At 68.3% G+C, this 25340-nt stretch overlaps 3 protein-coding genes across 7 annotated transcripts; all 3 read right to left on the bottom strand.

Moving 5' to 3' along the window:
- Nucleotides 1–347: 347 nt before the first annotated feature.
- Nucleotides 348–5071, bottom strand: LOC102564012 (C5a anaphylatoxin chemotactic receptor 1). Its single transcript, XM_006277206.4, has 2 exons — nt 3246–5071; nt 348–1882 (listed from the first exon to the last, which is right to left on the bottom strand). The coding sequence occupies exons 1-2, from the start codon at nt 4096–4098 to the stop codon at nt 807–809; spliced, it is 1929 nt and encodes a 642-aa protein (XP_006277268.4). The 5' UTR covers nt 4099–5071; the 3' UTR covers nt 348–806.
- An 84-nt stretch (nt 5072–5155) lies between these two features.
- Nucleotides 5156–11808, bottom strand: CCDC9 (coiled-coil domain containing 9). Of its 5 annotated transcripts, none has more exons than XR_009457341.1 (15): nt 10608–10787; nt 10396–10434; nt 10161–10265; nt 9839–9985; nt 9471–9749; nt 9291–9374; nt 9034–9210; nt 8762–8949; nt 8600–8652; nt 8342–8459; nt 8174–8249; nt 7587–8025; nt 7277–7455; nt 6935–7002; nt 5156–5652 (listed from the first exon to the last, which is right to left on the bottom strand). XR_009457341.1 is itself a non-coding variant. In XM_059718311.1 (15 exons), the coding sequence occupies exons 2-15, from the start codon at nt 10396–10398 to the stop codon at nt 5635–5637; spliced, it is 1926 nt and encodes a 641-aa protein (XP_059574294.1). In that variant the 5' UTR covers nt 10399–10434; nt 11647–11808; the 3' UTR covers nt 5156–5634. The 5 variants fall into 5 exon arrangements, 4 of the variants coding, with proteins under 4 accessions (XP_059574294.1, XP_059574291.1, XP_059574292.1 ...); XM_059718311.1 differs by lacking the exon at nt 10608–10787 and adding an exon at nt 11647–11808 and having other exon boundaries at nt 7285–7455; XM_059718308.1 differs by having other exon boundaries at nt 7285–7455.
- Nucleotides 11809–15252: 3444 nt separating this feature from the next.
- On the bottom strand, nt 15253–25250 carry SAE1 (SUMO1 activating enzyme subunit 1). The gene is made up of 9 exons (XM_059718314.1): nt 25111–25250; nt 24607–24718; nt 23821–23994; nt 22421–22563; nt 21856–21955; nt 19268–19373; nt 17556–17700; nt 16276–16345; nt 15253–15469 (listed from the first exon to the last, which is right to left on the bottom strand). Exons 1-9 carry the CDS (start codon nt 25233–25235, stop codon nt 15377–15379), a joined length of 1068 nt encoding a protein of 355 aa, XP_059574297.1. The 5' UTR covers nt 25236–25250; the 3' UTR covers nt 15253–15376.
- Between the last annotated feature and the right edge of the window lie 90 nt (nt 25251–25340).

The following is a 25340-nucleotide window of genomic DNA, read 5'->3' as shown; positions in this document are numbered from 1 at the left end:
GCTGGACATCAGCGTCCAGCTGCACACACGGTCAGGGGGAGACGCTTGGTGGGTGTGAAACCCCCTTGGCTGCAGAGCGCAGAAGGCACGAGGCTGACGCTGCCCACAGCGGCAGGAAGACAGGCCTGCTGGCCGATAACCGCCGATAAGGTTAGAAATGACAGGAGGCAGGAGATGAGCAAAGGCGCTATTTGTGCCTGACTGTCACACGGCAGCCGCGCAGGAAGGAGCTTGGACCCGGGTATCTCAGCTATAAATCACTTCCCCGCTAAAGGGGGAACCTGTCAGCTAGTTCCCATCCCATCCCCACCCTCCCTCCCTCCCCGCCGAGCCAAGGACAGCGCAGGCCGCTGGAGCGCTGCGTTTATTGGTAGCCGGACACACAGGCGGCGTGGCCAGAGCGTGGACATGCCCACGAGGCGGCTGGATTGTCCCTTTGCAACAGGGGCTGACCCTCGGGGAGCCGAGTGAGGCTCCTATGGGGCAGGGTGCGTGGTCGCCCAGGTGCATGGGGCTGCAGAGCACGGGAGCAGCTGAGACGTCTCAAAAGCAGGTGGAAATGGGGGCACGGAGCTGCGAAGGGGTGAAGGGGGCACCGAGGCAGCAGGAGCAGGGGACGCGGATGAGAGTGTGCATATTCGGGCGTGCAGATTTGGACACGGCATCGTTCAAGTCTGCAGCTGGGGACTGGATGGGGACGGGGGGGCGCTGCCACGTCGCTTCGTGCCCCCAGCTCGTAGCGACAGAGGGACAGGGGCGCGAAGTCCGGCTGGAGGTGGGAGGGGGACATGTCCTGCTCGCCCAGCTCAGATGGTGGTGGTCGTGCTCTTGTCCATGGTGGACCTGGTCCGCGCCTTGCTGTCCCCGGTGCTGGGCAGGTCCTCGGTGAGCGCCTCGCGCAGCAGGCCCCGCAGCGAGCGCCGGAACTTGACCTTGAAGTCCTGGCCGACGAGGACGTAGATGACGGGGTTGATGCAGCTGTTGATGTAGGCGATGCCGACGATGAGCGGGTCGATCTGATGGATCCTGTGGAAGAGGGGATCGCTGGACAGTTTGGAAGCCATGATCAGGCCGGTCACGTGGTAAGGCAGCCAGCACACAAAGAAGCCCACCACCACCACCAGCACCACCTTCAGCGTCTTCCGCGAGCGCCCGAAGCGGCTTTTGTGGATGCGCATCAGGACCAGCCCGTAGCAGGAGCAGATCACGGCGAAAGGCACCAGGAAGCCGCAGGCGAAGCGCAGGGCGGCCGTGGCCACCTCGGTCGCTTGCTGGTGCCCGGACACGGAGGTGTAGTCCAGCACGCACATCACCTTGACGGCGAACACTTCGCTCTTGGTCTTGCGGAAGATGAAGGACGGCACGGTGAGGAGCAGCGACAGCAGCCAGGCCGCCCCGCACACGCCCCAGGCCAGCCGCGCCGAGCGGTGGTTCTGGCACCAGATGGGCAGGGTCACCAGGGCGCAGCGGTCGGCGCTGATGGCCGTGAGGACGAAGACGCTGGCGAACATGTTGAGGATGGTGAGGGACGGCAGGAGCTTGCAGGGGAAGCTGCCCAGCGCCCAGTGGTGGTCGCGGATGAGGGGCATGGCCAGGAAGGGCAGCGCCAGGCAGCACAGCAGGTCGGCCACGGCGAGGTTGAGGAACCAGACAGTGTTCACCGTGCGCTTCATCTCCACGCCCGTCACCCAGATGACGGCCCCGTTGCCCAGCACGCCCAGTATGAAGATCAGGGTGTAGAGGACCAGAGCTGCCGTGCCGATGGGGGTGAACACGTAACCCAGGGGGTCGACATTCGTCGTGGTGGGGTAGTAGTCGGTGTTGTTGACCTCCCCGCCTGGGTAGTCTGGGTAGCCTTCCATTGAGTAGTCCATTGTCTTTCCTGCAGGTAAAGGAGAAACACCCGCCCCGTCGTCTCCTCCTGCTTGGCTGCAATAGGGCCCTGGAGCCGCACCGTGAGACCCGCACCCCTGGCCCCGGGTCTCACGGGGCCGGGACAGCGCGGGTGGCAAAGCCCCCGGGCAGGTGGGACTTTGCAGGACTTTCCCATGCCGTACGGCTTCCACTGCAGGCCACGAGACCACCACGACCGGCTATAGGCCCCGCAGCCAGGACGCTGGGCATAGATGTCAGCCCCTTGCCCAACACGGCCCCTTGCCCAACCCCGCAGTTGCCTCAGAGCGAGGAAGTGCAATGAGGTAATCAGGGCAGGAAGGAAGAAGGGGCAGTTCTTGCCCCAAGGGGGAGCACAGCGGGGCTGGGCAGGAGGGCTGGAGCGCAGGGGGCATGATCGGGACCCGTGCATCGGGTGTGGGGAGTGGGGTGGGGGCGGCCACGGCAGAGTCCAGTCATGGGGGTGGCCACAAGGATGGGACAGACCCAAGCTGGTCGCTGCTGGGAAGTGACTTAAGCTTTTGAACGGCAATGGAGAACAGCCCAGACCGGAAAGGAAGCCCCAAGGCATGTTGGGTTTGGGCACACACATGTGGGGGGCGTGTATGTGCACGGGCATGCATGTATTAGATGTCCATGTGTCTGTGTGTTGGTGTGTGCGCGCAGGTGCAAGCTGGTATTACGCGTCTATGTAGCAGTGTGTTGGTGCACGTGCATCTATTAGGCATCCATGTGTCAATGTGTGTGTCTGTGTGTCGGGGTGTGTGCACGCACGCATGTGCAAGCATGTATTATGCATCTATGTGGCAGTGCGTGTTGGTGTGTGTGTGCGCACATGCAAGCATGTATTAGGTGCCTGTGTCAGCCTGTGCCAGTATGTGTGTGTCCCTGTGTGTTGGTGCGTGTGTGCACATATAAGCATGTATCAGGTGCCTGCATGTCAGTGTGTGTCCGTGTGCTGGTGTGTGTGCATGCATGCATTAGGCATTTGTGTCGGTGCATGCGTGTGCGTGTACCAGCATGCGCGCAGCAAGTGCACGCGCACAGGCGACCACGGCAGGCACACAGCTGCTCGGGTGGGAGAAGGGGGAGGTTGGCTGGGGCAGGGAAGCACTGGCACCAGTAGCAGCAGTAGCCCCAAGCCCCCTGCCCAGGCCCAGAACCGGGGGTGGAGGGATGAGGGTCATGGACAGGCACGGGGGAGGCTGTCGGGAGCCGGACGGGCAGCCCCACGGCACAGAGCAAGGGGGGGATGTAAAAGCTGCACACAGCTGCTGGACCCCTGGCCTGGCTGAGCCCGCTGGGATCCCAGGGGGGTGCCCAGGGAAAGCCCCCTGCTCGTGCCAACTCACCGTGCCGGAGAGCCGGGGCAGCCTGCGCCGTGGGGATCGCCGAGTGATGCGTGAAGCCTCTGCCCAAGCTCTGGTTATATACTGCAGCGAAGAGGAAGCTGAGGGCTGGCTGCCCCGTGGGGCGGGGGGGGGGTCCAGCTCTCCCATTCCTGCAGGGAGCCGGGGCGGGGGCCTGGCTCCATTCCCAGCTCTGCCACCTGCCTGGCCTCAGGCAGGTCCTGGCACTGCCCTGCACGCAGAGCTGGGTCATGCCAGGACGGGCTCTCCGGGGGGTGTCACACCCCAGGGTCTGGGGAGTCCTAGGCATCTGCATTGCTGCTGCCCCGCCAGGGCGTAGCAGCAGGTCCGTGCCTGCCCCATGGGGGGGGGGGGAAGCCCCCCAGCTCAGCTGAGCTGCAGCAGGGCCCAGGCAGCGATGGGCAGGTGCAGGGCAGACAGGCCCGGGGCCGCCCCACGCCCGGCTCTCCCCACAGCAGCATCCCAGCGCCGGGTGAGCCCCACGGAGGGGCCCTGAGCTCGCAGGCGCGTCCCGGAGCACAGCAGGACTCCTGGGTCCCATCCCTGCTCGGGGAGGGCGCCCGGGACCCCTGGGCCCGCACCCTAGCTCGGGGCAGGGGGGAGCCAGGGCTCCTGGGTCCCAGCCCGGTGCGGGGATGACACTCCCTTCCGAGGTCTCGCAGCACCCCCTGCCGCCCACGCCGCTCTCCAGCACGGCACAGCCCGGGCCATTGGGGGGGGTGGACAACACCACAGGCGGCAGCCCCTCGCCTTCAGTCCCCGTCCCCCTGCAAGGCTCCAGTGTGGGGAGGGGGTAGGCAAGGGGGAGCCGCAAGCCCCCTCCTCCTGCCCCCATGAACCTCTTCCCTCCACCCCCTGCCCCGCTGCACTGCACAGGCCACTTAAGGGGTTTAAGCGAGGGCTCAGTCCAGGTCTCCTTCACCTCCCAGGTGCTGCGGGGGCCCGGGCTGGTCCGCACGCCAGGGCCAGGGGCCCCAGCTCCGTCCCCACTGGGCAGCACCACCCTGCACCTCCGTGGTTGCTTGGGGACCCCTGTCCAGGGTGGCAAGGGGTCCTCAGCCTGCCGCTGCCCGGGATGCGAGGGGGGCAGAGCTGTGGGGCGACTCGGGACCAGGGTCCCCAGGCAGGCTGGGGGCTGTTGCCAGCACCAGGGTGTTGAACCACCCAGACCAGCGCATAATAGACACGGGAGGGAGGCGCAGCCTGCGTGGTGGTGGCCGCCTGCTTCCCGGTGCCCCCGGCCTTTTTACGAGGGCATCTCCCACCCTGACCCGATGCCAGCCTCTGAGCCCAGGGGAAGAGAGAACAAGGGAAGAGGGGAGGATCTCTCCCTCCTGCTACAGATGGGGAAACTGAGGCACAGAGCAGCCAAACCCTAGTGCAGATGACTCTCCCCCGGCTCAGGCGCCCCATGCACCCAGGTGCCCTGCAGCAGACCAGGTCCAGGGCAGCAGTAAGCCCAGCCCGGTCCATTGGCACCCGAGGGAAGAGCGACTGTGGGGCAGGACTGGGGGTTTTGGGACTCAGGCCCCCTCCCATCCCCGGCCTTACCCTCGGCCCTGGGCTGCAGTCGCTCCCCGCAGCCGGAGTCAGTGTGTCCTGGGACGCAGACCTCAACAACCCTGGCTCTGCTTGCCAGACCGCCTTTATCTCACACAGACACGAACCAGCCCCTCCCGGGCGTTCCCGCTGTGCCCCAGCACCCGGCAGGGCCCTTGCTCCTGGCACCTGCTCGGGGCTGGGCGATGGCAGCAGTAGCGGCACGCAGCACGGCTCCGCTCGAAACGCAGCCACGGCCACTGCAGAGCAGCACCGGGGGCCAGGCTAGGCCAGGGGGAGCGCACCCCCACCCCCAGCCACCCCCCTTGACCACATCCAGCCCAGGGCATGGGGAGAGCACGGTGGGGACCAAGGGCTTGTCCCCACTTTATTGTAAGAAACAGAAGAGAGGAGACACGGTCGGTCCTGACACAATACAAAGCAGCCCAGGAAGAAACCGCTCACCGGCGTCCGATGGGAGAACGAAGCTTCCCGGGGGACAGCGGGGAAGCCCGGCGCCCTGTGCCAGCCAGGTGCAGGCAGCAGAGGGTTAACATCCCCTGGGCACTGGGGGCCAGACGGGCTCCCCTGGGGTACGAGAGGCAACCTCAAGGGCACAGCTCCACCCGCCCCGACAGCCAGGCCCCCGCAGCCCCTCCGGCGCCAGCTGCGGGAAGGGTCTCTGCCCCCTTTGCCCCTGCAGGCCCACAAGCGAGTCCCCGGAGCGAGGCCAACGGCTGAACCGCAGCAAGATGCATGGTGAGGCCACGTCCCTCCGAAGACCCCGCTACTCGGAAAGGCTCAGCAGGCTGCAGGGTCCTGGACGAGTGGGTCAGGGCCCTCCGCTGCCCTGCAAGAGGGGGAGAGAGAAGGGCTGTGAGCTCAACCCCGGCAGGGTGCACGGCCCAGGACTGCAGCTCTTTGCACCCCCCCCACTCGCATGTGCAGCAGAGCCCACAACCCCAGGGCTGATGTCATGGTGGTCCCTCCCCTTCAATGTACACTGGAGACCTGTCACAGGGTCCTGGCAGCAGCTGTCCACTTCCCGTTTTGAGGCCGGACCCCCACCCAAACATCCCCCGTAGACCTGATTTGGGTGCAAGGAACTTGACCCTTCATTGCAGGCAGGATGCAGCCTCTAAGGATGCAGGGCGGCCTCCTAGTGACCTCGGCTGCTGCAGCCCCCAGTTCCCTCACCTCCACTACCAGCCCAGCGTGGCCCCCCACCCTTGCTGGAAGCAGGCCAAGCAGAGTCACGCTCACGGGGGGGGGGGGGGGGGGGGGACATGCAGCTGAACCAAGCGTGCCCGGGACACCGCGGAGACCTGCGACAGCTCCCAGCCTCTGCATGCAGCCCAGCGGTTCTCAGCCGGGTCCCGCAGCGCCGAGGGGGCCCGCGTAGTGTTAGCTCGGTGAGCAGAGCAGATGCCACTCGCAGGATGCAACCCACGGGGATCCCATGGGAAAGCATTGGAGATGTCCGGGGACGCTTCGGCAGTCGAGAAGGAAGCGAAAGCAGAATCCCAAGGGGACCTCGAGACTGGTGAACCACAGCCTCGTGGCCAGCAGCATTGTGGTGGGCAAAGCCAGGGCAGCCGCAGGATGGATGTGCGCTGGCTCCAACGTGCCCAGCTGCAAGGGGGCAAGTCCTCTTTTGCTGCCCCCAAGCCAATGCCCTCAGCCGGGGCAGGGGCCGGTCCCTGTCCCCTCCCACCCACAGCATTTGACTACACGCTACAGGGAAAGACCAGTCCCGGGGCTGTTCAGTGAGCTGTTTTAATGCACCCGGACAGGCGTACAGACACTGCTGGCAGCCCCCCGCCCGCGCCCCCCACAAGTCACAGTCTCCCGAGGGGCGGCAGCAGCAGGGCATGGCACCAGCTACCCCCTGCACTGGGCTCCAGCGAGCCCAGTGCCCGTCCCTGCCTCTCCTTGGTGCAAAGCGCGTCCTGGAGCCAAAGCTGCAGCCCCACAGTCCCCCCGTGCGGGGCACGGCCGGCGGGCGGGTTAGTCGCGGCGTTAGCAGAGCCAGGTGAGCAGCAGAGAGAAAGACAGAGCTGGAGAGATGGGCGAAGGCAGCCGGGGCCCCGCTAGCGGCTGGCCGGAGAGGGCGAGCTCTTACGGAAACGCACCCGTGCAAAGTCCGTGATCTCCACCGTGCCCGGAGCCGGCTCAGCGGCGGGCGGCGTCACCGCGACACCTGCGGGGAGAACGGAGGGTGTCAGGCAATGGTCAGGACCCCCCGACCCATGTCACAGGGGATGCACAGCCTCTCTGGGCCCCCAAGCTGGGCAAGGACAAGGGATTTTTCTCTCCCCCGCCATCCTAAGCCAGGCCAGAAACAAGACCAGCTGGCTGAGGGATGGAGGAGCCCACACCCAGCCCAGGCAGATTCTCTGTCCCTCCCCTTTGGCCAAAGGGACCCAAACCGCTATCAGCCCCTGCCCCGCCATCCTCCCCAGCTCAGTGCAGACCCTGGCACCTGGTGCCTCAAGCTCCGTGGTGGCTGTGGGGGTCACCGACTCCGGTGCCTCCGTCATGCCAGGGGCTGCCGGCGCCTCCGCATCCCCCACGGGCTCGGCCGCCTCCTGCCGCGCGGCCTCTGGTGCTCCCTGCCCTCCCGGGCACTCGCTGGGCGCTGGGGGGCTCAGGTCTACGGGAGACCGGCTGGCTCAGCTCCCTGTGACGGGGACCGCCCGCCCTGGTCCTGCAGAGCTGCATCCACGCCGGGGAGGGGTCACCATCCCCATCCCCGACTCCCCCCACTGCACACGACTCACGTACCTGTGGCCGCTCCAGCCACGCTGACTCCCTGAGCCTGGGGGCCAGCACCAAGGCCCTGCAGGGGACTGTGCCCCAGGTTGCCACGCGGCGAGTTCAGCTCCATCTCCTCACCCCAGTCCGAGACAGGCCGGTAGCCCTCGACCGGGGAGAAGGGGCTGAGGGGTTTGCCTTCGCCAGCCGGGACCCCTGCCGGGGGCATGGCCAGCTTGGGGGCCGCCCCCCGCCCGGCCTTTGGGGCCCGCTGCGCCTTGGGGGAGCCCGGAGGAGGTGCCTTGTCCTCGTCCGATGACCCAGACCCGTCTTCATCCTCCTCCTCATCCCCCTCGTCTTCCTCCTCTTCCTCGCCACTGACATCCTCCCACTGGTCCTCGTCTTCCTCGGGGACTGGAGGTGCTGGTGGCTCTGGGGGTGTCTGGGCAGCCGGGCTCACGGCCTCTCCCTGCGGGCACGGGGGGAAGCGATGTCCCAGCTGAGCTCCCTCATGGCACCAGGTGGGCAAGCGCCTGGCGCTGGAGGCTGCGGAGATGCCACCACGCAGGAGGCGCAGGGGACTGGGCTGCGCGGCCCCCTCCCACCCCAGGTCTTACCCTCGGCCCCGGGCTGCAGTCGCTCTCCTCAGCTGGAGGCAGCGTCTCCTTCTCCTCCCAGCGGTTGTCGTGCATGCTGGGAGGGGGGGAAAAGGTGTCAGTAACCCAGTGCAGCCGCCCCCCAGAGCCACCGCTGCACCCCCAGGAGAGGTACCCCTCGGCTGGTACCTGTAGGGCTTGGTGGAGGTGCCCCCGCCCCGGCCGCGGCCCTTCCTGCGGCGCTCGCTGCGGTGCTCGGACAGGAACTCCCCGAAGGTGGGTGGCTTGGGCGGGCGCCGGCTCTCGTCTGTGGGGACACAGGATCTTACAAGGAGCCACGAGGGTGCCAGCCACACTGTGACCGTGCCAGGGACCCCGATCCAGATGGCTCCGTCCCAAGGGTGCTGCTCGGGACACCCCTGCACCTACATCAGTCTTCCTACTTACCCTGCCGGCTGCCTCCATCCGGGCCCGGCGCTGGCGCAGACCCTTCCTTGAACCTACGAGGCAGACGCAGGCGGGTGAACGCGACCGTGGCTAGCTGCCCCCCGCTAGAGGAAACCCCGCAGCCCTACCTAGCTGTAGGGTCCTGCCCCCGCCGCCCCTTACATGGTGTCCGTCTTCTCGGCGTCCCACTCCCGGCGCCACTGGCCCGTGGGCTTGCGATGCCGCGCCAGCCGCTCCTGGTCGATCTGCTCCCGCTCCTGCTTCCAGCGCATGTACTCGGCGCGCTCCCGGCCCGTCATGGACAGCGTCATGTCCAGCGCCCCCCGGCCCCTGGGGCCTGGCCGCTGACCCTGGAAGTCGGAGGAAACGCAGCTCAGCCCCTACTGCCGCGCCCCACCTCACCCCAGCCCCTGGCGCCCAGCGCCAGGCCATACCGGGGTGCGCCACTCCTTCTCGCGCTCCATGCCTGTCTTGACCTTGTCGAAGTCGGAGCCCCCCCAGTTGCGTCCGTGGCGCCGGCTCCCCTCCTTGCGGTCGACCTCCTGGAAGGGGCCGCTGCGCCGTGGGTCATCCAGGAAGTTGCGCACCGGGTTCCTCTCGCGCAGCCCGTCCTGCGGCGAGACGCGGCTCCGTCGCTGCGGCCCCCGACCCCGGGCTCCCCCATCCCATCCCCCCCCGGCCCCCCACGCACCCGCTGGTTGCGCTCATACTCCGCGATCTTCTCCATCTCCTCGTTCATCTTCTCGATGTTCTGCCGCCTCCGCTCCTCCCACTCCTGCCGGAAACAGGGGCGCCGGGTCAGCCAGGTGCCCCCTCCCCGGCAGGGGAGACCCCCACACCCCGCACACGCCCCCAGCCGTGCCCACGTCACCTTGGACTTCCGGTCGGGTCCGGCGTCTCCGGCCGCCAGCACCGCGCCGGCCCCTCCGCGGCCCCGGAAGCGCCGGCCCCGGCCCCCACCCCCGCGCTCGCCAGGGAGCGCCGCATCCCCGCCAGCACCCCCCGCCCCTTCCCAAGGGGGCTGGCTGGGGGGCTCCCCCCGCGGCGAGCGGCTGGAGGGGTAGGGCCCCGCACGCCCCGCGCCGCGGGGAGCCGAGCGCCCGGGCTTGGGGGCCGTGGGTGAGCGCCGGTCGCTGACGACGCGCTTCTCCTGCGGCGGCGGAAAGAGAAAAGGGTGAGGGTCCGGGCTGGGCACGTCCTCCCCCTCCCCTGCCCTCCCCTCCCGGCCCCGGCTCTCACCCCCGGGCTCAGCGCAACCTGGACGACGAGGGAGAGATTCTTGTCGCCGCGCGGGCGCTCCGCGTCGCTCTCGCTGGTGCGCGGCCGGCGCGCCGCCGTCACGGCGATGCCCTCCTGCTCCGCTCGCTTCCGGTCCTCCTCGATCTCCTGCAGACACGGGGCGGGGGGGGGATCAGACCACCCACGCCGGGCATCCCGTCCCCAGCGCGCCCGGGGGCACGTGGAGCCTCCCGGAGGACGACGGCAACGCGGGACAGCGGGGCCAGGGCACACGCGTGTGCCACCCAGACGGCGGCGAGGAGGGGCGGCCGGGCGGCCCCACCTGGTAGCGCCGGAGAAAAGCCTCGTTCTTCTTGTGCAGCGCCGCGATGCGCCGGTCCAGCTCCGCGTCCTTCTCCTCCTTCGACTTCAGGTCCAGCGCGGCCGACTGGGGGGAGGCAGAGCTGGGGGTGCCGGGGCGGGGGGGGAACACCCGGACCCCGGGCAGAGCAGGGCGAGAGCCCCACGCCGCCCCCGGGGCCAGATCCCCCTGCCCAGCGCGGGACCCACACACTCACCATCCCGGCGGGCACCGCGCCGCGCGGCTCTGCTCCACTCTGCAATGGGGGGGGGGCGGTCAGGCTGGACCCTCAGGCACCCCCATCTCCTGGGGACCCAAGCACTAGCCCCCCCACCTAGGAAGCACCCAGGTGTCCGCGCCCCTACGCCCCCCACTGACCCCCCAGACTTGGGGGGGGGCCCAGGCATGAGGGCCCCCCCCCCGACCTACCAGGCCGCCTTTCCCGGCAGCTGGGACGGAACCCGGGCGCCACTCCGCCCCCCCCACGTGGCACACATTTCCGCTTCCGACTGGGGGGGGGCTCGTAAAGCGGCCTCGGCACGTGGGCCCCCCCGCCCGCACCCTTAGCCCCGCCCCCAGCCGCTGCCCATGCATCCGCCAGGTGGCGCCGTGGCGCCCCGTGTTAACGCTGGAGCCTAACGATGCCGGGGGGGGGGCGCGCTCCCCCCCGCACCCCCGTTAACACTGGGACCTAACGATGCCCCCCCCCGCAGCCCTGCGGGTGCCCCGCCCCCCCGTGTGTTGTCCGGACCCCCCCCCCCGCCCTGGCACTGGCTGCCCGCGAAGGTGCCGCCCCCCAGCTCCATCCCTTGTTTCCATGGCAGCTCCTCTTCCTGCTGCGCGCTGATTGGCTGCGGCCCGAGCCCGCACTGGCGGGAGGATACGGGATGGTGCTGGGGGGGGATGCTCGGGACAGGGGCTACGCGGCCCCCCCGGGAGGTCTGGGGGTCCGCGGCTGCGCCCAGCCCCGAGGTGCGGAGACTCGCCCAGGGACCCCGGGGAGGCGGTGGCAGAGCCCCTGCCCCTCCCGCAGCCCTGCCCCCCTGGGGGTGCCTACAGCTTAGCAGGGGCCTGGCCCCCCCCAAAAAACACCCTAAAAAGACCCCTGGAGTCTGCCCCGCCCCCCCGGGCTGGGACCCAGGAGTCCGAGCGGGGGGGGGTATTCCGCGCTCTTCCTTTGGAAACAGCCCCCCCCCGGCAGCGATTGGCTGCGCTCGGCTCCGCGGCGGCCAATGAGAGCCGGCGGGGGGGGCAGGGGTCCAGCTGATTGTGGGGGGGCGGCGCGGCGCGGCGGGGCGGCACTAACGCGGGCGGGGCGGGTCGCAGCGGGGTCGTGGGGGGGGGTTGTGCTGCACTGGGGTGCGGGCCCGGGCCCGGGGGGGGCGGCACCGGCCACCAGGTTTCCGGGCTCCGCTCAGCAGGGAGCTGCCCCCAGCCCTGGAGGGGGGGGTTCCCCCGATGACCTCACCTGTGACCTCAGTGGGGCTTTTGGAGGCCTGGCGGCAGCTCAGGTGACGGGCTGATGTCATAGTTCCGCTCCGGGGTGCTGCAGGGGCCCGATCCTGCGGGGGCAGAGACCCCGCGTGGGCGGGGGGGGGGGAATCCTTCCTGCCTAGTGCCCAGGGTGCCAGCTGTGGGGCCAACCCAGCTGTGCTGGAGGGGCTCCAACGGGGGGGGTCCAGCTGTGCCAGGGGTCTCCAGCTGTGTGTGTGTGGGGGGGGGGGTCGTGCAGCTGCCAGAAGGCTGCAGCTGGGCTGGGGGGGTCTCCAGCTGTGGGGGGGGGCAATCCAGCTGTGCAGAGAAGGGCCTGGTAGCGGGGAGAGAGACCCCAGCTGTGCCCCCCGCCCCCCGGGGCTGAGACGGCTGACACTCGCAGGGTCGCAGCCCGGGGGGGGGGGGGGGGGGGGGGCGGCCTGCCTTGCCCCCCCCCCCGCCTCCCCCGGCCGTGGTGAGTGGCCGGCGCTGTCACTGGGCAAACTCCCCTCGGCAGCCGCATGCGCGGGCAGAGGCGGGGGTCTGCTGCGGGGGGGCGATGGCAGATCGGGGGGGGGGCTTCACTCAGCCCCGCGCTGCCCCCTGCCCTCCCCCCTGCGCCCAGGCCCGGCGGCAGCCGCGTGCCCCCCCCGCCCCCCCCAGCGCTGGTTGCAGGTTGGTGCCGTGAGTGTCCCGCAGCCCCGGGACGGGGGGGGCGGGGGGGCAGGGGTCAGCAGCTGCCGCCGCCCCTCCCCCAGGCGGGAATTTCCCCGAGGGGCCCCGAGGTGGGGAATCCCCGGGGGGGGGCAGGGCAGGGCTGGGGGTCGTGGGGGGGGGGGGGCTGCAGGTCGGGAGCGAGTTGCACCAAACTGGGGGGGGGTCCCTTGCTCGCGGTCCAGGGCGCCGTTCCCATGGCAACGGATGCGGGGGGGCGGTCCGGGGAGGGCGGGGCCGCTCGCGATTGGCCGCGCGCGGCCGGCGCCGCCTGGTTGGTCCCGGCCGCTGTTACCGGGCGCCGCCGCATCCCGCCCCCCCGGCGGGGAATTCCCGGCCCCGCGGCCGCTGGGGGGGGGCCGGGCGCGCGACCCCCCCTCGGGGCCGGGCGGGGCTGGGGGACGCGGCCGGGCCGGGGCGGCGCGGGCGGGCGGTGGCAGAGCGGGGGGGGGGGGAGGTGGCCCCGCCCCTCGGGCAGCACAAGCCCGAACTTGCCTGGCGGGGGGCGGGGCGGGGCGGTGACGTCAGGGGGCGGGGCCAGTCCCAGCCCGGGCTCCGCCGCCGCTGCAGACGGACCCGCCGCCGCCGCCGCCCGGTCGCTGCCGCCGCCTGCAGGGTTCATGCAGCTGCCGTGAGTGCGGAGCGGCGCGGGGCCGGGCCGGGCCGGGCCGGGCCGGGCCGGGCCGGGCCGGGCCGGGGGATGCGGGGCGGCCGGGGGGCGCGGTTTGTTTACTAGCCCTGGCGCCCCCTGGCGGGGCGCGGGGGGGGCGCGAGATCTGACCCCGCTCCCGCCGCCGCCGCCCGCAGAGCCCCCCGAGCGCCATGGCCCGAGCTGCGCCCGAGGGGAGCCGCCCGCCAGCCGCCCAGCGCCTGCCGCTGCCCCTGTCCCTGCCCGCGTCCCCGGGCCGCCCGCCTGCCGCCCGCCTCGCCCCGCTGCCGCCCGGCCTGAGCTGCCGCCTCGGCGCCCGCCACGTGCCCGCCCGCGCCCGCCGCCGCCGCAGCCCCGGTGAGTGCCCGCCCCCCTCCTGCCCAGGTGCCCCGGGTCGGGGTGCCCCCTCCCCTTCCCTCCAGGTGCCCCGGGTCGGGGTGCCCCCTTCCCTTCTCTCCAGGTGCCCCGGGTCGGGGTGCCCCCTCCCCTTCCCTCCAGATGCCCCGGGTCGGGGTGCCCCCTCCCCTTCCCTCCAGTTGCCCCGGGTCAGGGTGCCCCCTCCCCTTCCCTCCAGATGCCCCGGGTCGGGGTGCCCCCTCCCCTTCCCTCCAGATGCCCCGGGTCGGGGTGCCCCCTTCCCTCCAGGTGCCCCGGGTCAGGGTGCCCCCTCCCCTTCCCTCCAGATGCCCCGGGTCGGGGTGCCCCCTTCCCTCCAGGTGCCCCAGGCGCACACTTGCCCCTGGTCCAGCTGCTTTGTGCCCCCAGGTGCCCTTAGTCTGCCTGCCCCGTGCCCCCGGCTGACCCCGCCAGGCTGGCATCTCCCCCACCCCACGGGCAAGGGGCGCGACCCCCCTGCAGCCCTCGGCCCAGCTGCGCCCTGACGCCGCCGTCTGCTCGGCCCCCAGGAGAGCCCCTGCCCACGGAGGACGAGGGGCTGCCCACGGAGCCGGCGGTGCCCAACGGGCACCTACCCAGCGCCCTGCAGAGCCCGGAGCAGGCGGTGGGCGCCCAGCTGCGCCGCATGGGCGATGCCTTCGAGCAGGCACATGCCAGGCAGGTGAGTGGGGGCCGGGGGTGGGACCCAGGCATCCGGGCCCTGGCACCTGCCCGGCTCCCTCGCCTGGCGGAGGGCTTGTTTGCGCAGGAGGCCGGGCTGGCGTGCGGGCGGGGGAGCCAGCCGCTGACTCACAGCCTATAAATAGCAGCGGGTATTTAAGGCCGGGAGCCGGCGGCAGGCAGCTCAGTGCGGGCGGGCAGCACGGCGGCCATGGCCATCCGGGGCAGATGCGGGGTCCGGGCTCTGGCTGACCAGGTGCTGCTCCGCCTCGCAGCCCCGGGACACGCTGTGGGGCCACTTCTGCCGCTTCGTGGCCCAGCTGCTGGACACCATCTGCAACCTGCAGGACGCCATGATGCCCAACCAGGACCCCAACTAGACCCGCGGCCCGGCCCGGGCAAGGAGCCACCAAGTGCACCGCGGGCTGCACCGGAGCGCCCGGGCGCTGCCCTCGCTGACAGTGCCCCCCCCCCCGCCCGGGCACTTTCTATTTATTTATTTATTGCTGGACCGGGTCAGAGCTCCGCGCGGGGGGATGTGCAGGGGGGCAACGCAGGCTGGGGAGCAAGGAGAGGGCAGCTAGACCCCCCCACCCTGGGTCCAGGCGGGCGCGGGGTCCGGGCGCAGCTGCAGCACTTTGTAAATACTGTACATGGAGCCTGTATATAGGGGGGGAGGGGGTGTGGGAGGGGGGCTGTACATAGGGGGACACGGGAGGGGGCTGTACATAGGGGACACGCGCTGTACATGATCAGTTCCTCCTTTTGTACGTTTCTTTTCAATAAAAACGGATTTCGGCAAAGCTGCGGCTGCTGGTGCTTGTCCGCCGTGGTGGCCCTCGGGCAGTGTGTCCCAGCCCCCTCCCTGCGGGATGGGCCGGCAGGAGAGGGGTTAAAGGCATGGGTGACCCCTCCCTGCTAAGTGCCACTTAGTGAATTGCTTCCAAAGGCTAAAAATGGACCTGCGGGCAGGAGCGGCAGGGATTTCCCCAGGCTCTGCCGCCCCGCCCCACCTGGACATGGGCAGAGCACGTGCAGTGCCAAGGCATGACCGAGCTGTGTAGAGATAGACCACGAGGCCCTGGCCCAGCCGTGATCAGGACCACGGCGGTGCCTACTGCAGCGAGAATGCCCAGGCCAGCGTCTCCCGCCCTGGCCAAAAAGGGTGCAAATGAGACGAGGTGGGAACAACAACCTTTTATTGAGGAGCTGGGACCCCTGCCAGCCCCGCACCGCCAGCTCCGCTCAGGCTGAGCGTCTAACCTGTGCTCGAGGGCAGGCCGCAGCCCGGCCCCGGGGGCCCGGCTCAGCTGGGTCCCAAGCACTCGACAACCCCGTTCCCTTTGATGCCATCGAAGAAGAAGAAGTTGTTGAGCGGTGGATCCCGCTGCGACAGCGCCTGGGGGTGGGAAGGAAGAGGAGCCGAGGGGTGTTAGTGAGCCCATGTGCCCTGCTCAGGAGCCAGTACCGCACCAGCCCAGTCATGCCCGATTCTGCCATGGCAGAGCACGTAGAATCCTTATTCTCCCTGCCTGAGCCTTCACTGGGCCCATATTACAGCTGGGTAAGTTGAGGCAGGGAGAAGCCAGCCTACACCAAACAGCAAGCCAGGGACAGGTGTGGCCCCGCTACAGGCTGGGACACCCTAAGCATTGGGCAGTGGGGGCTCCGCACCAGGCCAACTGCTAGAGACTGGGAAACGGATGCCAGGAGCCGTGCGGGGCGCGGGTGGCAATTCCAGCCACGCCTGACCCCAGGAACGCAGGGCTGAGTGCGGCAGGGCAGCAGGAGCAGGATGCATGTCAGCTGGCCCAGCTGCTGGACGGGGTGCGGGGACTGACCCAGCCAGGATGCCCGTCAGCTGGCCCAGCTGCAGGGGCGGGGGCCCGATCCGGCTACACACAGGCTGTCTGCAGGGAGGGTTGGGAGCCGGACTCCTGGGTTCTGCCCCAGGTCTCCCTGCATGATCAGGGCTTCGTGGCTGACCCCCTGCCCGCACCGTGGGGCATCGGGAACCCTCGGGTCAGCACTACCTTCCCTGGCAGAAAGGGCCCTTGGCAGAGCCGGGGCAGCGGTTCAGCACCCCAGGCTCCAGACCCAGACAGCTTTCTGCAGGGCATGACGCCAGCCAGCGGCACGTGCTGCGGAGCCGCTCCCTGCACTTATCCAGTGAGAAACGTTCCCCCGACCCCATCTCCTCGTTACCTTCACGATCTCCTGCCCCAAGACGCCTCCGACCACAGCGCACACGGGAGCCATTTCGGAGAAGCAGTAGCTGGAAGGAACCAACGTGTGTGGTCAGCTGATGCCACCACGATGCCCACCCGAAAGTCCAGCTCACCCAGCCGCGTTGCAGGCCAGGAGGGCTGCAGCCCTCGCTGACTCCATTTGGGACGGGGACCCAGGCAGGGAGAGATAGCATGGGGCCCTCGGGCACCGACAATGAGATGGGGCGACAGGCTCCCCATTCCTGCATCGTGCCCAGCGCGAACCCAGGCTGGCAGGGCACGTGCCGAGCAGCGGCCGCTGCCCGGAGCTTGCCAGGCACCCGTGCGCCTTGTCCCAGCCCCCCTGCATGCTTCCCGCAGCCCTTCTAAAAATAGCACCCCCAAAATATCCGCCGTGTGCCCAGACCACATTCCTGCCATTCCTGCTGGCATGCAGCGGCTGGGGGAAGCAGCACGCTCCTGGACATGGGGCGGCGTGTGGCAACATGCCACAAGGGGCTGGGGGTGCGGGCGGGCTCCTCCGACCCGTGCACCGGAAGCAAGACACAGGGCGTGCATCGCAGAGCCCATGGCACCGCCCCTGCCTCCTACCCCCACCCTTGGCATCAGGTGTCTGGGCAGTGAGATTCGACCTGCCACCTCTCCCATGTGCTGGGCTGGGGGGTCCCTTGCCCTGGCCCCCACCTGGGGGTGCCCAGCCCTGCTCCCTTGGTCAAGACACCCAGCAGAGACCGTTCCCCAACCAGCCCAGGGGCCCAGACAGCGGGCTGGCACCAGTCTCCACAGGGTGGGCAGCCAGGGCTGCAGGGACAGGGATCCCGCTGTCTGCCCAGGCCTAGGCACGCTGGGCTGCGCCAATGCCTAGGAAAGTTCCTAGCCCAGGCTTCCCCGCTGGGAGGTGGAGGGTGGGGATGTGCCAGCCCACACAGGGAACTGGGGTGGAACACGCAGCCCCAGGGCCTGGGCTGCCTGCGCCCGGCCCCTCCAAACTTGGCCCGGCGGTTACCCAGGACGACCCCAGGGGAGGGGCACAGAGCCCCGCCAGGCAGGGCGGCACGGCCAGACGGCTCGGGTCACCGGCGGCGCGGAACCACAGCCGCTCGGCAGGGAGCGGAGCCAGGCTGGGGGCAAGCCTCCTGGCTGGGCTGACTCACAGCCCGCATGGACAGGGCCCTGGCGGAAGCAGCAGGTTGCGGGCATCCCCTCCCAGGCCCGTGACCCTCGTTCCGCAGGCAGAGCCCGAGCCACGGTGCCCACCTGACGAAGCTGTCGGGCAGCAGGTTGGCGCCGACACCCAGCGCATCCAGCACATCGCTCCGTATCTGCAGCAGCAGCTCGGTGTCGGTGGCGTAGCTCTCGGGCAGGGGGTCCCGGCCTTTGTCCGTCCGGAACTTCAGGAGCACTGCGGGGAGGAGAGCGCGTCCGAGTCCCACCGCCGCGGACAGCGCTGACGGGAGGGCTCCAGGGAACGGGGACCCTCGGCCTCAGCCCCACCTTCCACAGACCCCAGAGACATAACTGGCCACCTTAGGCCACCCTGGCACTGCCCCTTCCTGAAGCGCAGCCTCAGGGTCCGGCTCGTGTCTGTTCATTCCCAGCCTCTGCTGGGAGGTGCAGGCCAGGGGCTGTCAGGTCAGCGGGCAGCCAAGCCGCGGGGTCAGACCGAAAGCTGCCTCCTTTGCTCTGGGCGCCTCCTAGCATGGATCAGACAAGGCCCATGTTTACCTGGGCCATTTGCCTGGCAGCTAAGGAGGAGGGCGGCTGGCACCAAGCAGACCCTCCCCGGCCACATCTGAGGGGCCTGGGGGGCTGCTGGGAAAGCAGCCAAGAGGCCCCGTGTGCCTGCAGAGGGTAGTGACCAGGCGCGGAGGAGCCGCAGCTTTAGGAGCGTCAGCACTCCCCCACCTACGTCCAGCCGCTGTGGGGGAGGACCCTTCATGAAGCCGGCCTCCCGACCCCTGCCCGGTCCACGGGCAGCTGAGGGGGCTGCAGCTTGGCTCCGGCAACGGGAGGCATCGAGGGGAACATTTCAGCTCTGGAGGGATGTCAGAGTCAAAAGGCAGCACTGGCAGGGGCTTGTGACCCAAGACAGCAGCAAACCATCCCCGTGAGGAGACAGGAATGGAGCCCAAGACACTGGGAAATTCCCCGACTCGTACCCGGCCCCTCCCAGCCACCTCTCTGGGGCAGGAAGCAGCAGGAGGCACTGGCAGCTGCAGTGGAGGCTCAGGATGGGGCGGAAGGGCTTGGCCAAGAGCGGTAGCTCTGAACCCACTGCGAGCTCGGGGAGCAGAGGGCTGCATGGCACGGGCAGGTCTCTGAGGGCTGACAAAGCCCCAGCCCTGGGGAGGAAGTGGGTTCTAGTCTGGGCACTGGCACTCGTCATGGGTAAGCCCCACCTGGGGCTGCGGCTTCGCCGAGCCTGCGGCCACATGAGCCCTGATATTGGAGCAGGCGCCACGGAGGGAGAGGGCAGCGAGCAAAGCGCACATCAGGGCCAGCCGAGCCCCTGGCTGGCGGGGCACTTCCGCTCGGAGAGCGCGGCTGTTTCCACAGGCGCTGGGTATTTTTAGCTCACCGCCACCCTGGTAAACTCGCCCCAACCTCAACACGAGCAAATCAAAGCCAGCTCCTGCCACAGGAAGTGCCCGTGCTGAGGGTGGGGGGAGCGCCGGTTGGGAGCATCAGCCGGCAGAGACTGCAGCAGATGGTCTCCGGGGCAAATCCCCACCCCAGTACCCGCCTCACCCTGTGAATGTATTAGGGCAAAGCAGCTGCTGTTGGCTAAGGCCGGGAACTGCCCCTCCAAGAGCTCTGGGCCTTTTCCACCCAGGACAGGCCAGCAAACAAAGCAAAGGACAGATACATGGATGCCTAAGAGCAAAGCCGCGTGCTTTCCGGCAGGCGGGTTCCATAGCCCCTGCCCCTTCACTCCCACCAAACCCCATGCAGGCAAAGGCACTGCTCACCTTGGAGCAGGAAATAGTCCAGGGCAGTGCGCTTGAGTGCGGCAGTGGCCTTCTCGCTGCTCCAGTCGATCGCCAGTGCCTCCTTCAGCTGGCAGAAAACCACACGCTGCGGAAGGAAAGCCAGAGAGAGACTCAGAGAGCAACATGGCGGGCTTCACTCCCTCCCAATGGGACCCCTGCAATGTACTGGGCTGGGTCCTCTGCTGGGGGTGACCAGTACAGCCCCACATGCTGGGACCGACCCCTGGGGCTCAGAGCCTGACCCCCGTACTCTCAGCCCTGATGGCATCTCCTCCCCTCCTTGCTCCTGCCCAGGCTACGGCAGCAAAAGCTTTTACACCCCTGCAGATGCCAGTCCCCTCCCGCTGTAGGGCTGCTGGGGATGGTGGCTACGCTCTGCCCAGCTCATGCTGCATGGCCGGTGAGAACAAAGGTGCCATCTTCTCCCCCCTGTGAATGCCACGTGCACGATGCTGCCTGCTAGCGCTGGCCCACAGCCGCAGGGACGCCCTCTGGGCCCCCCTTGGCTCAGCGTCTGCTTCACGGGCCAGCCTGACCATACCATCCCTCGTGCTCTGTGCGCGGCAGCCAAAGATGCGTCTAGGGCTGCATCACAAGTGCGGAGGGGGCTGCCTCTCACGGCAGCCTCTGCCAGGAAGCTGGAGGATGAGGCCGAGACTGCAGAGCCAGGCGGCCAGCGTGGGGGCTGAGCCCAGACCCAGAACCCAACAGGGAAAAGTGCCCAAGGGCAGGAGGCTCTTGGAGCGAAGCGAGTGGATGGCTGCAGGCTAGCACTGTCCTCACATGCCCACGGGTAATGCAGTGGCAGCACTGAGGACGGTGCTCCAGAGCTGGTGCAGGTCTGCGCGGGCTCCTGCGGTGCTGAGCACCGTGTTCAGCCTCCTCCTGCCACCGCCCCGAGCCATGGGGAGCAAGAGCGGGGATTAGCTCATCGCCGCCGGCCGCGGGGAGCACGATGAGTCACTTTCCCCGGTCCCTCGGGCTGGCTCCTCCCTCCCTCTCCGGCTCTCGCGCCTTTGCACAGGGGCCTTGTCTCTGGCATCCTGTGGTGGCGCGGAGCCAGGCAAGGCTGTGCCCTTGGGCTCCAGCCCGTGGAGAGCGCACGGATGATTCACCTCCTCAGGTGGCGGCAGGGACCCTGCAGGACGGGGCTTTCTACGATGGCAGCGCCCTAGGCCTGCTCGCACGTTCTGAGACCAGCTGCAACCACTAGAGGAGCCCCCAGCCCCTCCCCGTGGTGGTTAGGGAGCGTGGTTTGGAATAGCAGCCATGACCCTGAGCTGGGGTTGTCCGTGCGGTCACGCAGGCAGCCCCAAATCAGGGCCTGTGCCCTGCCACCGGCTCCCTCGGGGCTCAATCCTATACACAACCCGTGCCTCGAGGAGAGGAGAGGGGAGGGATCAGGTGCTTTGGACTTCTGAGCTGCCAGGACAGTCCTGCTGGAGCTCTAGCACAATGCACCAGCTAGGGATCTGCACCTGGCCTCCCACCCTAGCCCGCAGCCATTACGAAGGGCCCCCCCGCCTCCTCTCCTCACACCTCTCACAGGTCCTCATATACAAGCAGCCCCCGAGCCCCTCTGTGTGGCATGGAATTGCCCCCCAACCCGCCAGTATCACAGAAAGATCTGGACATGCGGGAGGAGAAGCACAGGTGGTGTTTGGGGGCCACAACACTGCTGGGTGCCGAGACCATTCGACACCCCCCGGGGACAGTGCAGGGAGCGGCTTGCTCTGCTCAGCCCAGCCCAGCCGCTCCCTCGAGTTCCCGTCCCAGGCAATGGCCTGCTGGGGACTCTGTAGGAATTCGCCGCATCCTAAACCTGAGCCCAGCCCCGTCGGGGGAGGACGGCAGCTGGAGAATATTCCCATACCTTCCGATCCAGCCCCGCGTGGGCCCGGCCGGAAGCAAGGGGCCGAGGAGAGGCGCACAAAGGCCCTTAATCTGCTGGCTCAGCCTGCATTCTCCTCATAGCCGGATAAAGCGGAGGGGATTTCCATGCTCGGGCCCCAAGGCCCGGACTGCCCTGCTAAGCTTCCAGCTGTGGGACCTGCACAATGCCAGGGCCTGGAGGCATTTACATGTGAAAGGCTCTGCTCCCTCGTCTTCCCCAGAAGACATGGGAACCTTTCACGCCCAGGTCACAAGCCAGACGCACGGGGGCTCCCCTATCAGCTGACAGCAGCAACAATGCAGCTTTTATGCCCTCCTGTTTGGGTGTGGAGCACGGGGCCAGCTGACACGCTCGCTGTGCTGTCCAGGCAAGGCAGCATAACCCCCGCCTGGGCAGCTGCACGCGCAGGAAGGTGCCTTAGACCAGCACAACCACAACCACACCAGGAGAAGAACAGGGCATCCTGCTGGAACCACATCCACCAGCTCCCGAGATGGCCCCCAGCCAAGGCAGTTGCAAGGAGACACTCCATGTGTGCCCCAAGCCCTTGTGTCTCTAAGGAGGAATCACTCCGTTGGGCGGCAGGGGCCACGCTCTAGCACATGCGAACACTGAGACCCCCCCACAACCGAGCAGGCAGGTCTGTTGGCTCATCCCCGGCTCTTCCACACACCTTTTTCACCATGGTGGTCTCGGAAGAGTCCAGCTTGACTTTCTTGGCATCCGGCCCATCTTCCACCCCCGGGCTGACTTTGGCGACCTTGGTCTTCTCCCTGCAGTGATAGGAAGAAGGTTTAACAGCATGGTTCCCTGGGAGGTGCTGGGGCCAGTTACAATGACCCATGGACCCTTATGAACCATGTGGGCCAGGCCCCAGTGCCCAAGCCCTGCAGCTCATCACAGAGTCCACAGTAGCCGGGTCCCTTTTCTCGGCACGCAAAGGCTGCTGTGGGGGACACAAGCCAGCTCAAATCAGAAGCCTGGAGCAGAGAACCCAGGAGGGTGCGGCCTGGGAGAACAGGGGGACTGGCAAGCCTATCTCAATGTAGCCAGTATTACCCAACAAACAAGCGCCCCACGGGAGCTTTCTGTTGCTGGGCGGGGGAAAGCAGCTCCACGGCTTCAGGTCTCAACACCTCAATGTGCTGGGATGGCCGACAAGGCCAGGACCCTGCCGGGCAGGACTCCAATCCCAGGGATCAAACCAGAGCAGCCTGCCGGGCAGCATTTGCACTTACTCCACAAACTCGTGCTCCCCCAGGTTGGCGAACATGTAGCCGTGGTAACCGAAGATGTCGCCAGTGAAGAACTTGATGCTGTTCTTGTGGCAGATCTGGTCGACCTTCACCATGACGTCCCGGGAGCAGCACGTCAGGCAGACCTGGGAGGCAGCGATAGTCAGCCCCTGCTGCTGACAGGCCCGGAGGCAGAACACCACTAAACCTCGGGGCTGCCCCCAGCATCCATCTGCGCTGCACCAGGGCACAAAACCATAGAATAGAACCGTAGAAAACAAGGGCTGAAGGGACCTCAGGAGGTCGCGTCTCATCCAACCCCCTGCTCCAAGCAGCGCCAGCCCCAACTACAAGGCTTTGACGAGCTGGGCCTCTAAAGATGGAGACTCCACCACCTCTCTGGGGAGCCTGTTCCAGTGCTTCACCACCCTCCTCCTAATATCCAACCTCAACTTCCGTTGCTGCAACTTGAGCCCATCGCTCCTCGTCCTGTTACCTGCCCCCACGGAGAACAGTCCAGCTCCATCCTGTGCAACCCCCCTGCAGGGAGCTGAAGGCTGCTATTCAATCTCCCCTCAGTCTTCTCTTCTCCAAAATAAATCAGCCCGTTTCCCTCAGCCTCTCCTCACCAGTCATGTCCCCCAGCCCCACAACCGTTTTCACTGCCCTCTGATGGACTCTCTCCAGTGTGTCCACATCCTTTCTGTACTGGGGCCCACAGCTGGACACAGCACTCCAGATGTGGCCTCCCCCATGCTGAACAGAGGGGAAGAATTGCTTCCCTCCATCTGCTGGCACCGCTCCTACCAACGCAGCCCAGGATGCCAGTAGCCTTCTTGGCAACAAGGGCACACTGCTGGTTCCTGTTCAGCTTCTTGTCGCCTGTCACCCCCAGATCTTTTTCTGCACAGCTGCTGCTTAGGAGGTCAGGACCCAGCCTAAGCCAGGCCGCAGAGCTCAAGCTCTGCAGCTTGTCGTGAAGTCCACAGTAGCCAGGTCCCTTTCCTGGGCACACAAAGGCTGTTGTGTGGGACGCAGGCAAGCTTAAAGCAGAGGCCCGGTGCAAAGCCCCCAAACCATTTTCGTTGCCTCTACCTTCTCTCTCTGCCTGGGCGCTGGGGCACAATGACAACCCACGTGCACAGGGACAACATGCGATGCTCCACTTGGTCATCCCTGCTGGGCCGTGTCAGGCTAAGCCACATCAGAAGTCTGGGGGCTTCCCCCAAGGCTCTGCAGAGAGGCGAGGCCACAGAGCACAGCTTCCCATCACCAAAGGCTCTCACTGGAAGCAGCAGCATCACCTGCCATGTCACTGGGACCCGGGGCCGGCTGCATGAGGAAACCCACGTCCCCCAGGCAAGGACGCCAGCATCACAGCTGCCCCCGCGCCCAGCACTTACAGCATCGAACTGGGTGAAGAAGTCCTCCGGCTTGCTCTCCACGCCCTCGGGGTCGGCCTTCACATCGACCATGGGGTTGAGGTTCTGTGCCCGCTCCAGGGAGGCCTCGGCACGGTTCCGGCCCAGCGAGCCCACGGGGATCAGGAACTGGGCTCTCGTGTCCTCCTGACGCACCTGGCGGGGGCGGGGACGACATCCATGAGCCCCACATCCCAGGTCAGCTCTGTGCAGGGGAAGGCAAGGCTGCGTGGCGCTGTGCTCACCCCAGAAGGGCGAAAGGCTCGTTCAGGAGTAGCAGGAAGGGTTCAAATCCCCTTCGACAGCCTCCGAGTCCGAGGGGTCACCGAGCCGGCAGCGGGCCCCAGCGCAGGCAGCCACCCCCCTTGCCCCCGGCGCAGACACACTAAGGACCGCCAGCCACACGCAGGCAGCGCCAGGGACGGCTTCCCCGCTGCTCAGCTCTGCCAGGCGGGTTCGCAGGCCCGGCCAGGCCGGTGCCCGCAGCTCCCCCGCCTGCTCCCGACGCGGCTGAGACATCGCACCGCACCGCACGGCACCGCACGGCCCGGCGCTGCGGCCTAGCGGCGACACGGGGGAATGCAAGCGAGCTGGGAAGAGCCCGCCGCCACGGCCTCACGCTGGGGCACCACGTGCCCCCGTCCCGCCCCCCACGGCCCGGCCGTCTCTCGCGGTGCCGAGAGGGAGGGTCGTGGCGCCGGGACCAGCCCCGCTGCTGCCCTGCGTACCCCTGGGGGGCAGTCGGGGGGAGGGGGGGGTGTCTCCCACCTGCTCGTGGTCCAGCATCGTGAGGCCCTTGACGCCGGCCAGGATGAGGTTCTTCGCCACCTCGGCGCCCAGCCCCTTCATGCCGACCAGCAGCACCCGCGAGGCCCGCAGCCTGCCGGAGCACCCGGTCAGCGCCGGGGGCCAGCCAGCCCCCACGAGGTGGGCCGAGGGGCCAGGGGTCTTAAACCCCCCGGCCTGCGGCCCCCTGAAGCCCCCTGCCCCTCCCCCCCACTGCCTGCTACCCTATCCCCCCTACCCCTCCATCCTCCCCCATGCCCCCCACACCCCCCTACCCCTACATCCCATGTCCCCCACATCCCCCTGCCGCTCCCCCATACTGCCTGCCACCCCATCCCCCCATACCTCCCACCCCTCCCCATACACCCACATCCCCCTGCCCCTCCCACATGCACCACACCCCTCCCCCATTCCACCCACGCCCCCCATCTCCCCCACTGAACCCCTTGCCCCTCCCCCTCATACCCTCAGCCTCCCCCCGTTCACCGTTTCTGGGCCTCCAGCCCCCAGAGGCGGATCTGCCGGTCATACTGCGCCGCCTCCTCCTCGCTGAACCCCCCCCCGCCCCCAGGGCCGCCGCCGCCGCCGCCGCCCTCCTCCTTCTCCACCATCGCGCCGGCCCGTCACGTGACCGGTGGCGGGGGCGGGGACCCGGCCGCTCCGCCCTCACCGCGCCGAAGGGGCGGGGCCAGACGGAGCCGCCGGGCCCCGCCTCT

This window comes from Alligator mississippiensis, chromosome 15, assembly GCF_030867095.1.
Source record: "Alligator mississippiensis isolate rAllMis1 chromosome 15, rAllMis1, whole genome shotgun sequence".
Taxonomy (NCBI): domain Eukaryota; kingdom Metazoa; phylum Chordata; order Crocodylia; family Alligatoridae; genus Alligator; species Alligator mississippiensis.
Note: the sequence above shows the minus strand (reverse complement) of the source record. Positions and strands in the feature narration are given on the sequence as shown.

What these genes read in the sequence shown, in the direction of transcription:
- SAE1 (XM_059718314.1), bottom strand. Translation starts at nt 25,235, where the DNA reads ATGGTGGAGAAGGAGGAGGGCGGCGGCGGCGGCGGCGGCCCTGGGGGC. An exon ending in TCTTCACCCAGTTCGATGCT is followed by an intron (nt 22,564 to 23,820) that starts GTAAGTGCTGGG and finishes GCTGCCTCCCAG; the next exon opens with GTCTGCCTGACGTGCTGCTC. An exon ending in AGACCACCATGGTGAAAAAG is followed by an intron (nt 19,374 to 21,855) that starts GTGTGTGGAAGA and finishes TTCCTTCCGCAG; the next exon opens with CGTGTGGTTTTCTGCCAGCT.
- CCDC9 (XM_059718308.1), bottom strand. Translation starts at nt 10,772, where the DNA reads ATGCATGGGCAGCGGCTGGGGGCGGGGCTAAGGGTGCGGGCGGGGGGG. An exon ending in AGAAGGAGTGGCGCACCCCG is followed by an intron (nt 8,950 to 9,033) that starts GTATGGCCTGGC and finishes TCCGACTTCCAG; the next exon opens with GGTCAGCGGCCAGGCCCCAG. An exon ending in GGATGGAGGCAGCCGGCAGG is followed by an intron (nt 8,460 to 8,599) that starts GTAAGTAGGAAG and finishes GTGTCCCCACAG; the next exon opens with ACGAGAGCCGGCGCCCGCCC.
- LOC102564012 (XM_006277206.4), bottom strand. Translation starts at nt 4,098, where the DNA reads ATGGGGGCAGGAGGAGGGGGCTTGCGGCTCCCCCTTGCCTACCCCCTC. An exon ending in TGCCCCGGCTCTCCGGCACG is followed by an intron (nt 1,883 to 3,245) that starts GTGAGTTGGCAC and finishes CTTTACCTGCAG; the next exon opens with GAAAGACAATGGACTACTCA.